Here is a 15,517-nt window from a genome sequence, read left to right as displayed (position 1 = left end):
TAAGGAAGTAGATATAAGTCGAATCATATCTGTAAAAGCTAGATAACACCTTTGACTATAAGATAGGTTTTAGGAGGATCTAAAACTAGGGCTATAAAATGGTTCCACATCATATACATGCTATTCATCAACATATCTGTACTCTCACCCAGGCTCAGAATTAGACATTGGTATTTATTCCTTAAATGGGAGCCATTACAGTAACAAAAAATAACATTGTCACTCCTGTAATCCCCCTTAGGAGGACTGAGCTTAGAGAAAGCAACAATCATGGGAGCCCGCCCATGGCTCCACTTGGACCTCCCCCCTCCTTTTAATGCTACTGATGACTTCCCATGATATAAGACAAGGGCCTTGCTAGGGAACCTCAAGAAATCCTTCAACAAGAGCAGTGACACAAACCCCTCTTTGTTTCTTAGGTTTTACACTATGCCAAGCTAAAGAATTTATCCTTTATCCTCCTTCTGTTGATGAATACTGTTCCTGGGAATTCTTGGGCCAAGTAGCTATGTAAATCTAATAAGGGATATGTTACATATTTCTAATAGCACTAGAAGCATGGAACATTTTGTGCCACTGGTGACCACATATTACAAACAGAATTCTGAATTACTGTAGTTACATTAGGAGTTCACATACATATTTTTTTCTACTTAGCCCAGGAAAAAAACTTCTAACCCAACCAGTTGGATCACCAACTGTATCCAAAAGTCTAAGCAACCAAACTGGCTTTCAATACAAACAAGAATGGGATGCTTTCATATTTTTACCCCAGGGCCAAGGGTTATCAACCCAATCAACTCTGAACTGTATGATAACCTTTCATGCACAAATGACTCCATTATGGAGGTGCTCACTTAAAACAGAACTTTGAGAGGGAGGATCCCCCTTCAGAAACAATTTCTAGGACATGAACATCATAAATATGTTAAGAAAAAATAGAGACCAACACGGCTGTCCAATAGAAACACAGTGAAAGCCACATATGTAATTTTATATGTTCATGTACCCACATTAAAAAAATAGAAACAGGTGAGATTAATAATATATTTAATTTAATCTAATATATCAAAAATATTGTCTAAACTTGTAGTCAATATAAAAATTGTTAATGAGATATTTTATATACTTTTGGTACTAAATCTTCAAAATCCCGTGTTTAGTTTACATTTACAGCACATCTTGATTCAAACTAGCCGCCTCTTCAAGGGCTCAATAACCACACGTGGCTAGCAGATGCTGTACTGAACGGCGCAAATACAGCCAATCTGACATGAATGACTCACGGACACCTCAGCCCTTCACCCTCTTTGCTGGAGCTCTTATAGTGTCCCCACCCCTCTCTGGGACCACTAATCCACCTGGAGTTGTGAGGAAGAAGGGGGGGAAAGGATGTGTTTTTAACAAAGCACCTTGGAAACCCAACTCCATTTCCCAGTAGAAACGATAGCAAACACAATAGTTCTATGGCTAAGTGGCATTAAGGGTTAAATAGGCTTTCCTGGGGAGGAAGGTCTGGGAACCTAATCACCATTTAGAACACTATCCAGGAGATAGCGTGTTCCAACCTTCCAATAGGCACACAAAGAGACTGCCTGGATCTCTCATCTACACTCTTCGTAAAAGGGAACTGACAGCCATGTTTACAAAGAGCTTTCATTTAAGTACTTAAATTAAGCCAGTTGGTTCCCTTCTTCATCCCTGTCCCCTCCTCCCCGCATTCAGAGGGTCCTTCAATCCTGCCCTTCTCTGGAAAGCACATTTCTCCCTGAGATGTGGAACAGCTGCCATTTTGGAACACTCCGTGAAACTGAGAACCCTGTCTTCTGAACAGTTCTAGTCATCTTCCTGAAGCAAAGGCAAACTGAAAAGGACAATAGTTGCCCTTTCCTTATGTGTGCCCTGCCCTTCTGCCACCCCTCCTACCCCCATCCTAACCTCAAAGTCAAAAGCTCTCAAGTGGCCAGCACTAATGCAAAACTAGGCAATTTCAACTACATATTTTAGATCTCCCCCACCTCTCATTCTCTCATCTCCCCAGCCCACCTCAACGTACGCTTCTGCATGATAACCATGCAAGCACACAGATAACAAGCCTTACCCTATTTGTCTTCAAATCCACCTCATAGCTCTTCATTCCAGGAGAAATGTACAAACTCTAGCTTGTAGGTTTCGAAGCCCTTTTGCGATCCAGTCTTAACTAGTTGCAATCTTGACTGGATAAACTGAATCATCACTGGGTCCTGTCAATTCTCCCTCCCTCACCTGCAATCTGTTGGTTAAGAGTCCACTGTTGTTGACATCTCCCGTATCTTAATCCACATTCTCCAGTCACCTTTTTCCAATGACTATTCTCAAGACCCTTGAGGATTAGGACCATATCTTTTACTATTCCAATTTCCTCTTGGGCCAAGTCTTTCTTGGTGTCTCCTTTGGCCCCAAGTATAGTATAGTATAGTCCACAGAGGGTGTTGAATGAACATACGGTATACGAAAGCCTAGATTGCTATAGTAGCAATCCAAAGTCAGACTTATCTTCCAGAAACACCATTTTGGTCATATCACCACAATGGTGGTAAAAGTCAGACCAACGGCTACCTTCAGGGGAGGAAGGGATTGCAGGAAGAAGCAAGAAGCATTTTCTGGGTTAAGTTCTAGACAGAGGGTTAAGGGATCATAGTGGAAGTTGTTTCACTATTTGGAGTAGGGGTGGGCAGAGGGGCAGGATGACTTTTGAGAACGTAGAATGAAGACGTGAGGCATGTCAGGCCAACCAGTGTGTCCCAGGCAGAGGGAACAACATATGCAATGGCACAGAAGCAAGAGGCAGAGTGAGTCTGGAGAAGTGACTCTGAAGAGTGTGGAGAGACACTGTTGGCAAAACCAGGTTAAGGAGTTTGGATTTTATTCTGAAATATAATGGGGAGTTCCTGAAGAATTTTTAGTAGGGGAATGACTTTTTAATTTACTTTATTTTAAGAATCAGCAATATAGTGGCGATGAGGGTGAAGAATCAGTGGCAAGCAAGACCAGGAGGGAGACCAACTGAGTGCCTGCTGAAACAATGGTCCAGATGAAAGTTGAAACAAGGGAGGAGCAAATAAGAAAGAATGGATACAAGATAGGTTTAGGATACAGAACAGACAGGACTCCATAATTGTCTCAGCACTTCCTAGTCATCTCCCAGCTGGTACCTAATGTGAAAGTAGCACTTACTCCCTTGACCAGGGATCTAGTCTTCTACCCCTAAATCTCCCCTTTTCTTTCTTTCTTTTTTTTTTAACAAGAAATATTTTATTCGCTGCAAAACAAAACAATAAACAAACAAAAGTGCAGATAAACATAGTAGTATACACATGACCGATAGAGGGTTCTCTGTATAAGCTTTCACTAAAGTTCAAATTCCTCCTTCTACTCTTACACAAAGAAAAAGAGCTATCAGGCAGAGTACCTCATTCTTAAAATTCTTTCTAGTAAACTATATTTAATTCACAGGTTGGATAGAAGTCTGGGAGCATTTACTTTTTATGTATGTATGTATGTATGTTTAATTGATATATAACATTGTATTCGTTTCAGGTGTTCAACATAATGATTTGATATTTGTATATACTGCAAAATGATCACCACAGAAAAGCTAGTTAATATCCATTGTCACACAAAGTTACAACATTTTTTCTTTTTTCTTATGAGAACTTTTAAGATCTACTCTCTTAGCAGCTTTCAAATATACCACACAGCAGTGTTAACTATGGTCACCATGCTGTACATTACATCCCACGACTTATTTATTTTATACCTGGAAGTTTGTACCTTTTGACACCCTTCACCCACTTTACCCACCCTCCACCCCCTGCCTCTGGCAACCACCAATCTGTTCTCTGTATCTATGAGCTTGTTTTGTTTTTGTTTTCATTTTGTTTTGTTTTAGATTCCACATTTAAGTGAGATCACATGGTATTTGTCTTTCTCTGTCTGACTTATTTCCCTTGACATAATGCCCTCAAGGTCCATCTGTGTTGGCACAAATAGCAAGATTTCCTTCTTTTTTATGGCTGAATAATATTCCATTGTATGTATATATCACATTTTCTTTATTCATACATCGATGGACATTTAGGTTGTTTTCATATATTGGTTATTATAAATAAGCTGCAATGAACACGGGGGTACATATATCTTTTCAAATTAATGCTTTCATTTTCTTCAGATAAGTACCCAGAAGTGGAGTTGCTGGATCATACGTTAGTTCTATCTTTAATTTTTTGAGGAATCTCCATACTGTTTTCCATAGTGGCTGCACCAATTTACATTCCCACCAACAGTGGAGGAGGGTTCCCTTTTCTCCACATCCTTTCCAACACTTGTTACTTGTGTTTTTGTTAATAGCTATTCTAACAGGCCTGTGGTGATATTACTGTGGTTTTATTTACATTTCCCTGATGATTAGTGATGTTAAGCATCTTTTCATGTACCTGCTGTCCATCTGTATATCTTCCTTGAAAAAATGTCTATTCAGATCCTCTGCCCATTTTTTAATCAGATTGTTTAGTTTTTTTGCTATTGAGTTATATGAGTTCTTTACATATTTTGGATGTTAACGCCTTATCAGGTATATAATTTGACAAGATTTTCTCCCATTCAGCAGGTTGCCTTTTCATTTTGTTGATGATTTCTTTCCCCCTTTTTCGTCTCAAAATAACTATCATCACACGCTTCAAATGGCCAATGAGGAAGGTGAAAAGGAAGCAAGATCAGGGGAGGAACAACTAATTATAAAAGTCAATGCCCCACTTTTGTGGCATTTTGAGTTTTCAATGCACCTTCCATTGCCTCCGGTTGTTCTCACAGGCCACGTTGCCACTGTTTCACCCAAAACCACTTCCTTAGCTTCCAACCACAATGAAAGGCTCCCCTAAAAGTCACTCCTTTTCCAAATAAGCCCCATAAAATATACTCATGGGCATATGAAAAAGTTAAGCCTTAGTTAAAAATACCACTAAATGCTTGGAACACAGATCCTTTAAAAAGCATAGGTTTACTTCTTAAATCTGTAAGCCAAAATACTGCCTTTTGCTGATACATGTTGACGAAGGCACACAGATACCAGTAAGCAAGGCTGGCTACAGGATGTGAAAAAGCAACACTCAAGGGAAAATTGCACTTTTTCAAATGCTCTCTGTTTCAAATTACAGACTTGGGATATTTCTCTGAAACAACTCTCCCTATTTATTAAAAAAAAAGTCTGTACATGATTTATACATGTGTTTCAGCTATTTCTAGAAAAATGACTCAGTTTTATGTTTAGAAAAAAAAGCATTTCCTTCAATAAAAAAGAAATCGCTTTAAGAAAGTAGCTTCAAACATCAAACCATTTTGAATACTTATTATCTACTTCAGTCTCACGGCTCACTTTCTTCTTGGTGCCCTCAATTTGCTCAGAGTTAGTAGTAGCGACAAGCTTACCTCTGCTATTCACTGAATAAAAGGAAATTATGACTCATAGCAAAACAAAACATACAAGACAGCAGAACCTCAGCCAAAACTATTAAGAACTATTATACCAAAAAAAGAAAAAGAAAAAAAAAACCCACCCCACTTCTTAAAACCATGTATTCGTCTTATAAGGATACACTGGAAATTTAAAAATATTAAAAGGCTTCATCCCAGCTGTGTACACTAAAGATACCATTGTATAAATGTAGTGTTAACATTTGTGACACTATGTATAAAACCTGTCTACAAAGCAACACTTGAAACAGATGTAGCACAAAATACTTGCATTTCATATGCTTTTTGTATGGTTCCCCAAATCAAACTTAATTCCATCCATGCCCAGCTGACTGCAAGTAACAGGTATGACTAATTTTAAAAGAGCGCATAGCCATGTCCTGAGGGGTATGCAGTAAGAAGCTACTAAGTCCTGGGTGAAATACTATATTCACATGCTCAACAGTATACTTTAGTGAAGAATTCCAGTCACAGTAACTTTTCACAACAAGATTTATTGTCAGAGCTTGTAAGTGGATATACTGGGAATAGTTCCACGCCTATTAGGAAAAAAACCTTCCAACCAAATGCACAACTCACGCCTGTTACACCACCAGCAGAACTGAATCTTCTACTAGGAAAAAAAATCGGTTTTGCAGTGTTTAGAGTTGGATATAACCAAGACCTGAGAAATAAGTAGGCAGTTACTTTGACAAGAGATAAATAATGGCCCTCCAACTGTACAGAAATCCAAAAATACACTTCACGTTATTCTGCAGAAAAACAAGTTAACAAATAAAACCCTATCTAACATCACTTTGCTGAAAGGACCTCAGGCTCCCAGCGAAGAGTGCAGTTTTAAGTAGCAACTAAGACGCCTGCTGACAGTCAAATAAAGACCTATTTGATAATCAGTGTGACAGAAAACAGAACATTTATGGCTCCCAGCTATTAGCAAGTGAAAGATTAGACTAAATTTTAAGAAAAATTCACCAAATGTTCTAAAATTTCAGACCTTCCAAAATGGCTAGATCCTAAAAGCAAAAGAACAAATAGTTACCACATGCTGAGGGGAGGGATGGGGGCGGGCAGCAGGGAGTGACTGAAAGGGACTCACAGAAAGAAAATGCTACCAAAATATGGCATATTATTAGAAATTCAGGTATAGACAGCAAAATGACAAGAACATCATTAAGATCATTAACCATTCCCTAGCACATGTAGTTATCATGTAAGATTAAAATGAAAAAACCTGAATGACTTTAGAGAAGCCTAAAGACTAAAGAAGATAACTCATGATCAGCAATTGAAAGTATTATACAAAGTATCTTCCCATACCTGCCCTGTATAAGAAAAGAAAGATCAATGTCAACTTGGAAGAAGGTTTTTTACTTTAGGAAAAAATGTAGTGTAGAAGATGGCAAGATAAAACGAGCTGACAGATGAAATTTCCACTAAAAACAGAATTCAACTTTTCCCCTCTGTTCACAGAACTATCTGGAGCCTCTAAAATACCATGGATAAGTTACATAGCCACTAAAAATTTTAAGTATGAAGACTATGTGGCAACCGGGAATAATTCATAGGACAAAATAGGTGGAAAAGGCAGAACTCAAAGTAATATGTACACTATGATTACAATGCTAGGTAAAAAGCTGTAATGATGGTTGTTAAGAAGGGGGCCAGACTTTCTTTTTCCTTTCCAAAGATTCTGTAAATATTGCCATAAAAGTTTTATAGATCAAAAATCATGTTTAAACTATGAGTCTTGGCATTCAGGAAAATGTTAAATAAGTTATTCCTTTCAAGAAAAAAAAAGGCACACTGCTTTGTAGTTTATCCTTTTTACTACTTCAAATTAAGGAGGATTTCAAATGGCCACACTACAAACGGTGGGTTCTTATCTGTATGAGTACTCAAAGGGTGTAGACTTTCATACTTAGGATGGACAAACATCTGCTTTTCTATGTGGAAAAAATGGTCACACCCTTGTAGGAAACTGACATGTTTAAAAAGCTTATGGCATTCTTAAAGATGTCTACTTGCTCCATTTTTCTAAATAGATAAATCAAAAACGGAAAACAAAGCATCAAAACCAGACCGGTCTTCAGGGGACCCTACTAATCAAACTGTTAACCGAAGCTACGAGTTACAAAAGTAAAGCCTCTCTGGTTTTATTTCTGAAGGAACGCTCTCTATAGCCAACTATTCAGTTTGGTAGGTTCCATTCTTTCAAACACCTCACTCGGCTAAAACGGATTACAACACATCCAGTGCCTCCCCGACCCTGTTAAGAGAATTCTGAGAAAAAGAGGGTATCTAGCGAAAGACGTCAAGGATCATGGTGATGTATTTTAAAATTTTCAATATGCAAGCAGGACTCTTATGCAGGTTGCTTTAATAGTCTGAGTTCTATTTTATCGGGCTACTGCAGGCAAAGCAGTTCTTTATCTCCTCACCATTAGGACAAGGGTAGGGAGGTGAAGTGCTCCCTACTTCTCTCCTGTAGGTCAGAACCCTGTGGATCGAGTCATCACATTTGACTATTGTAACCGCGCTCAGCGAGTCCTCCCCTTCCTTCCTTTCTTTTCCCTGGACAAACCCCTACGTGACTAACACAAACCTAATTTATGATGTCAATAGGTAGGCCAGGTCCCTAAAAAGCTCTGTCCCCGCGGGTTCAGACTCTGCATCTCTCCGCCCCACCCTGTCGCGGCTTGGGTGGAATCGCCAATGAAACACTAACAGTAGCTAAGGTAACAGAGCCGGGCTTAACCGGACCGATGCCGGAGAAGAAGTGAAAAGAGTTTCTCCGGGCCTGGGGGTTGGGAGGCTGGCTCCGCGGACTGATTTTCCAGTGGGTGGGGGTGGGTTAGAGACCACAGAAGCGCAAAAGCAGTAGTCTAATCTTTGAAGGCCGGCGGCCGGCTCTGCCACGCTCTCAGCAGGAAGGGGAGGGGAGCGGGAGGAAGAGGGGGAGGAGAAGCGGCGAAGGAAGGGAGGAGGGGGGGAAGGAGGGGCCGGGGGCGGAGCCAGGGCTCCAGGAAAACCCGCGCGCGAGCCCGCAGCACCTCGGGGCGGAGTCGCCGGCTCCGTCCGGCCCCTCGGCCTCCACCGCGCGCGGTGCGCCCCGAAGGGGCGGGCCCGCCCGCAGCCTCCCTCCGGGTCTCGGGCCCTCCTTCCCCTCTCCTCCCTCCCCTCCCTCCTTTCCATCTCAGCAGCGCCCTCGGTCTCCCTCTCCGGCTCATACAAAAGCAAAATGTCCGCCATCTTCCGAGGCGGCTGCGCTCGTCGCCGCCACCGGCCCGGCTCTCCTGCGCTTTCTCCCCGGGGCCGCCCTTCCCCCGGCCCCCTCCCCGACCCCCGGCGCCGCGGCTCCTCGGAAGCCGCGGAGGCGCCACTCACTCCCGCCCTCGCCCCCACCTCGCCCCGCCCGCCCCGCCGGGCGACGCAGGACCGCCTCGGGCGGGGGCAGGGGGGCTCGGCTGCCCAGGCCGACCGGCTCCCGCTTCCCGCCCGGCCCACCCCCTGGATGGCCCCTTTACCTTGATGCAGTACGGCGGTTCGTCGTAGGTGACCAGCATGTACCTGTCTCCGCGGCTGGCCGGGTCCCGGGCGCGCAGCTGAGGGACGAGGGATGACGGAGGGGGCCGCGAAGGGAAAGGGGGAGGAGGGGGCGATACCAACGTTACAGAAGCACCTAAATCCACCACCACCCCCATCCCTAGCGAACTCTCCCCATCTCTCCCCTCCCCTCCCTTTACCTTCAAGAATAACTCCACAGCGCCTTTGGCAATGTCCAAATAGGTGGTGCCCAGGTCAGTGCGCTGGTTCATAGAGGCGGACGTGTCTATGAGGAACAGCAGGATGGGCATCTTCCCCCGCACCCCTGGCTCCGGTGCCCACTCTCCTGGCCCTCTTGCCCTCACTGCCGCGTACTGCCACCCGAACCCTCAACTCTCGCAGAGCCAGGGTGCAGGGAGCAAGAGTAAGAGGGGGAGACGGGACGGGACGGATGGAACTGCTCCTGGCCTCCTCTTTCTGCAGCCGCACCTCTTCTCCGTCCAAGGGAACTTGAAAGTGTGAGCGTGTGTAGCCCTCGGGACCCTCCCCCTTCCTCTCTTCTGCCACCACTACTGCCGCCGCCGCCGCTGCCGCCGCAGGGACTATTGCCCGAGCATCGGTCCAAGCTCACTGAAGCGCTCGCCCCAGACTGAGAGCTGTCTGTTAACCAACACACAACTTCTGTCCGCTCACCTACCATGGGCACCATGTGACCAGAACCCACGCCATTGGCTGCCAATTATATGTTATTTGCATATTCATTAGATGACAGGGCAAGGGGAGGGACTTGGGCGAACCCTGGGAGTTGAAGTTTGAACCCAGGCAGGGGGTAAGGGGAAATGTTAAGGACCCTCATTTAAAGGACTTGGAAGCTGTTAGGATACTTAGGGTGGTTTGGATGGACTTTTCTCTTGCTCTTCAAAGATGATAATTCGAAAGGAAGAGTGAATTTGAGCAACAGTTGTGCAGAGGTACAGAAACAGATGCTTGGACAGGCTGTATAGAAGACGCTTTGCTAACTGCAATCGATCAATCCTGCCAGTGGCTAAGACCAAAACATTTCAGAAGCAGCAAACTTCTTTCCTGGCAAGACCTACTCGCATTCCTTCAGATCCCTCCCCACGCTTGATCAGTGTTTGTGAGTCGGTCGCTGGCCTTGCATTCCGCGTATATCTACTTAGAAAGGAAACTAAAACTTAAACACAGTTACCTAAACTGGCCTTTTGTGTGCACAAGCTTCTTCAGTTTCATTGAGCACTTTGAAGTATTGCCCTGCCTGTGATAATTCCACCCACTGTCGTGTCTGTGCAGCCTTTACACATGGAAGCTTTGCCATCCTGGATTCTGATTCATCTCACATTTATTGAGCACCTATGAAGTGTCAGCCACCCACGTTAGTCTCATTTAGTCTTTGAAATAATTGTGGTAGGTGGCATTATGTTCAATTTTCAGTAAAGGAAAGTGCAGCTCAGGGAGATGAGGACAACACTGAGGGATGTTCTCAGGTCTGGCTCTACGGAGAGTCTCAATGAGTGGCCAACCCCGCTTGGCTGACTGCTTCATGTAACTCGAATTTTAAATATGGAGGTGTGTATTCCCAGCAGTATGCTGTGCACAACGTGGAATCCTGAACTTCAGTGAGTTTACAACTTCATTCGATATGTTCCTTGTAATATATATAAAATCCATATTCAATAACATTTTCATAAAAATAAGATTTCAGAAGAGGCCATATAGCAATGTATGAATCAGGGACAAACAAGTGATGCAAATAAAAAGTGCAGTGGGGGAATTTCCTGGTGGTCCGGTGGTTAGGATTCCATGCTCTCACTGCCGAGGGCCTGGGTTCGATCCCTGGTCAGGGAACTAAAATCCCACAAGCCGCGTGGTGTGGCAAAAAAAAAAAAAAAAAAAGCGGTGGAAGCAATGGTCCAGTGGTCTCGAAGTTCAGAAGGTTTCCTAGATGAGGCACTTAGCAGGAAGGGAGGGATTCTGGATTGAAAGGAATGGTGGGAACAAAAATTCAGCCAGAGATACTAACATGCATAGCACAGTTCAGGCCCATCTGGGATACAGCTGGTGGGAATTAATGGGGAAATAAGGATGAAAAAGACACATTTGTTATCTCACAGTTGCCATGAGTCAGGGGTCTGGGCGCGGTGTAGCTGGATTCTCTGCTCAGTCTCACAAGACCGAAATCAAGGTGTCAGCCAGGCTGTGTTTTCATCTGGAGGCGTGACTGGGAGAGAATCAGATTCCAAGGTGAATCTGAATCCTGAATGGATGTTGGCAGCATTCATTTCCTTGTGGCTGTCTGCTGGGTGGAGGCCACCCTCGGGTCCACCTGCACTTACCTCCCTCCCATAGGTTGTTCACAGTATGATTGTTTGCTTCTTCAGGGCCAGCAGGAAAATCACTCACTGCAGTCTTCTAAGATGGAGCCTTATATAATGTAACTTAATCATGAGAGTGCCATCCGTCACCTTCGCCATATTCTATTGACTAAAAGCAAGTCACAGGTCTTACCCACACTCACTCAAGGAGAGAAGGTTACACAGGACATAATATCACGCAGGGGAGATCATGGGGACCATCTAAGAATTCTGCCTCGCATTAGGTGGGGATGAGATTATTACCCGGAAACAAACTTTGCCTCATTCACAGTTTTTGTTGAAGTCAACTCCAAGTCATAATATAGCACTTTCAGCCCACTGGATCACATGCATGGGGTTGATTGCTTGTTTAGACTATCCTTTGGTGAAGAAATACAAGATTTCCTATTAGGAGCTATATATATACACACACATATATATGTGAACTGGGGCATATCACAGTCCTTATTTATATACTTAAATATATATAAACAAACATATATTTATATAATAAATATAATCAAGATATTTAATTATAAACATATAAATAAATATTTATGTATTATGTATATGATATATTATAAATGTATATGGACTGTGATATGCCCCAGTTCACAGTGTTTATTTATCTCTTTGTTTGTTTATTTCTTTGAAGTATAGTTGATTTACAATGTTGTGTTAATTTCTGCTGTACAGCAAAGTGACTCAATTATACATATAAATGTTCATTTTCCTATTCTTTTCCATTATGGTTTATCCTAGGATACTGAATATAGTTCCCTGTGCTCTACAGTAGGACCTTGTTGTTTATCCATTCTATATGTAATAGTTTCCATCTACTAACCCCAACCTCCCACTCCATCCCTCTCCCATCCCCCCTCTCCCCCTTGGCAACCACAAGTCTGTTCTCTATGTCTTCACAGACAGTATTTTAAGATGACATTTAAAAATCTTTACAATTTTCCCCTAACTTTTTACAATGAGCGTGCTTTGCTTTTATAATCAGGAAAGAGGCTATGTTAAAAATTACAAAGTATCCCAAATACAAATTACAAATTTACCAAAAAAAGAAGAAAAAAACCCTCCAAGGTGAATACTATTGAAACAGTTTTCCAAAAAATGCTAAGGAAGCACAAATAGTCTTAGTCACCAGGCGCTCCAGTGGGACAACATCCATGTCTTCATTATAAACTACAAAAGTGACAATATACAAAAAATAACCAGGGGGGAGGGGTAAATTGGGAGATTGGGATTGACATATACACACTACTATATATAAAATAGATAACTAACAAGAACCTACTGTATAGCACAGGGAACTCAATACTCTATAATGGCCTATATGGGAAAAGAATCTAAAAGAGTAGATATGTGTATATGTATGACTGATTCACTTTGTTGTACACCTGAAACGAACACAGCATGGTAAATCAACTATACCCCAATAAAAAAAATAACCTTCTGGTGGATTTACGAGTTTATTCAGATTAAACCAAATTCCAAGCCCTTAGCCTGAAGCCTCTCTTCTTCACTTCTTAGGGGAAAGTAAACCCTGCATTATGCTGGGGTGGGTATTTTTATTGCGTTTCTTTGACACACACCAACACTAAGACCCCCAGAGCCCTTTCTACGTCTTTCTCTGCTACAGAATATCAGCACCGCCCCGCTTGTTATAGGTTGACTTGTGCTTTGGCTTTGCTGCTGTTGGAATGTAAACTCCTGAAGGGCAGGCTGAGCCTATAACCAATGCCTGGTGCCAAGTACCGGCTCAATCAATGGTTGTTGAAAGAAACAGTTGCATGTGCTGTGGCTGCCCTTCTTTCATTGTCTTCCCAGGTGCCCCTTTCCTCGGGGTGCCCAGCCCTGCCTGTCACCCCACCCCAGCAGGGCGGGAGGCCTAGCTCCCTGTCCCTGTGGATGCGGGGTCTTTGGGATTTGGGGCCCAGTAGGCCCCTTCAGACCAAGCCCTGGAGCTGACTGCCCCCCCACCCCCGGGCAGAACCCCTGCAGCTTCCAACTTTCAGGCCCACTTTCGCTGCCACCTCTGGCCAGTTAACAGAATTCTTTTTTCGCGGCAGCTCTATGACCTACACCAATGCCCCTGTCTTCTTTCTGGGTTGCTCTTGCTTTTTTGAACTCCTGAGCTTTTGAAAATAGTTTTCTCTTTTCTCTTCGTGTCTCTACTCTTTTTTTGCTTTTCTTCCACTCATAGCCTCTAAATCAATTCACTTTAATACTTCACCATGGCCCCTCATTGCAGGCCTTTCTATTGTACCTCATGTCTGAGGTTACCAGACATCTCTCAGGAAGGAATTCCTACCAAGCACTGCTCTCCTGGCCTTCATTCTCTTCACAACAAATGTTAGCATACTTTGTGCATGTTTCCATTTCATGTGGCTGGCCTTGGGGTGGTCCACCACCATACAATAGACTCTTTGTTTTGATGAGGGCTGGTTTGATTTCTCACTCGCCAAAGATTTGTTACTTCTTGCCTTTAAGCAGGCCCTAATCACCTCATCTTGACAAAAAGACCTTACTTAACCTGATTACTACCCCCTCCCAAATTCCAAATTCCACCATCTACTCCCTCCTCAAGGCCATGCAATCTGGTTTTTCTCCCTAGCACTCTTTGGAAACTACTCTGAGGTCCCAGGGGCCAGCTCCTGGCCAAATCCAATGGTCTGTTCTATATTTTCCTTTGTCGACTGTAGAGCCATTTGTCACTTGCCTTTCTGAGCTTCCCCTGCCCCCGCCACCTTGCCTTTCATCACCTGCCACTTGTCCTGGAATCTTCCTTACCCCTTGGACTATTTGCTTTCAACTTCTCTGACTCCTAAACTTAACCTCTGTCTCGGTCTGTGGCTACCGCTTTTCCTCCCACTGGTCCCACAAAGGACTGTGTTATTTCCACAATCTTTATTCATTTAGCCATTCTTTCTTTTATTCAAATATTCCTTGGGTGGACCTTCTATATGACAGGCAACGAGAATATACTGGTGAACAAGGGACACAGCATGTTATAACGGTTAAGAACTTGGATTTGGGGGTTCAAATCCCAGCTCTGCCGTTTACTAGCTATGTGACCTTGGGCAAGTTACTTAACTCTGCCTCAGCTTCATCATCTGTATAATGGCGATAACAATAGTACCTCATAGGATTGTTATGAGGATTAAATGAATTAATATTTACAGAGTTTACAGAAGTGCTTAGCACAGAGTTATCTCTGTGTAAGCATTAAATAAAAGAATAGATATAGTCCATGGCCTCATACATTACATTCTAGTGGGGAAAATAATCAAAAGTGTAGATGCAATGTTTTATTAAGTGTTATGAGAGAGGAAATGCATAGTGCTCTGGGAGCAGTGGAAAGAACGTATATTCTAGAAGGGCTGGAGAGGTCAGGAGGACATACAGAGAAGGTTTCCTGAAGGATATGACTTGCAGGAAATGTAGGAAGTAGCCTGGTGAAGGAGGGCTCGTGGAGGTAAGGAATGGGGCAGGCGAGGAGAGAGAATGTTCTAGGCAGGCAATGGTGAGGTGGTCAGATGGTGAGAGACATTGAAAGAAAACCAATGGAAAAAAGAAAGTTCTGTATTGCTAGAGTGTAGGGGAGCTGGGGTGGGGGGGAGTAGGATGGGGAGAGAGGTGGCTAGAGATGAGCTTGCAGGGGTGAGAGGGATCAGGTCATGTAAGGCCTACTAGGCCCTGCTGAGAATTTGGGATTTTATCCGGCAATGTGGAAACTGGGTCCACTCGCTGACACAGGCGACAAAGGAAGAGACGCATATTTGGAGCGAGGGGGAGGGGCTCATTCAGCAAATGTTTATTAAGCATCTGCTATGTGCCGGGAGATTTTCCCAAGAGCCAGATATACATCAGTGAACAAGGTAGACCCAGTGGGACTTCCCTGGTGATCCAGCGGTTAAGAGTCAGCGCTTCCAGTGCTGGGGACGCAGCTTCCATCCCTGGTTGGGGAACAAGGATCCCACATGCCCTGCGGTGGCAAAAAAAAAAAAAAAAGCCCAGTGCCCTGCATGCAAGGGCACAAGCTGGCTGAGTGAAGTGTAAAAGTAAAAGTAAGTCTCCGAGTG

General features: G+C 43.5%; 1 protein-coding gene across 13 annotated transcripts in view; it reads right to left on the bottom strand.

Annotated features, from left to right (window-relative positions):
- The window catches only part of LOC309620999 (integrator complex subunit 6-like), a 55,122-nt gene extending 40,092 nt beyond the window's left edge, over positions 1-15,030 (bottom strand). For 5 of the 13 annotated variants that reach the window (XM_082377834.1, XM_082377837.1, XM_082377836.1 and 2 more), the window contains exons 1-2: positions 9,255-15,026; positions 9,036-9,113 (exon numbers count right to left, since the gene is read on the bottom strand). In XM_082377834.1, coding sequence (XP_082233960.1) covers positions 9,036-9,113; positions 9,255-9,365 — 189 coding nt within the window. In that variant the 5' untranslated portion in view covers positions 9,366-15,026. Of the gene's footprint in view, positions 1-9,035 lie in introns of all 13 variants that reach the window. The other 8 variants (XM_082377833.1, XM_082377835.1, XM_082377840.1 and 5 more) reach the window with 4 other exon arrangements.
- Between the last annotated feature and the right edge of the window lie 487 nt (positions 15,031-15,517).

The sequence above is a fragment of the Balaenoptera borealis genome (assembly GCF_965194805.1).
Source record: "Balaenoptera borealis genome assembly, chromosome: X".
NCBI classification, from domain to species: domain Eukaryota; kingdom Metazoa; phylum Chordata; class Mammalia; order Artiodactyla; family Balaenopteridae; genus Balaenoptera; species Balaenoptera borealis.
The sequence above is the reverse complement of the archived record's forward strand: the minus strand, read 5'-3'. Positions and strand labels throughout refer to the sequence as shown.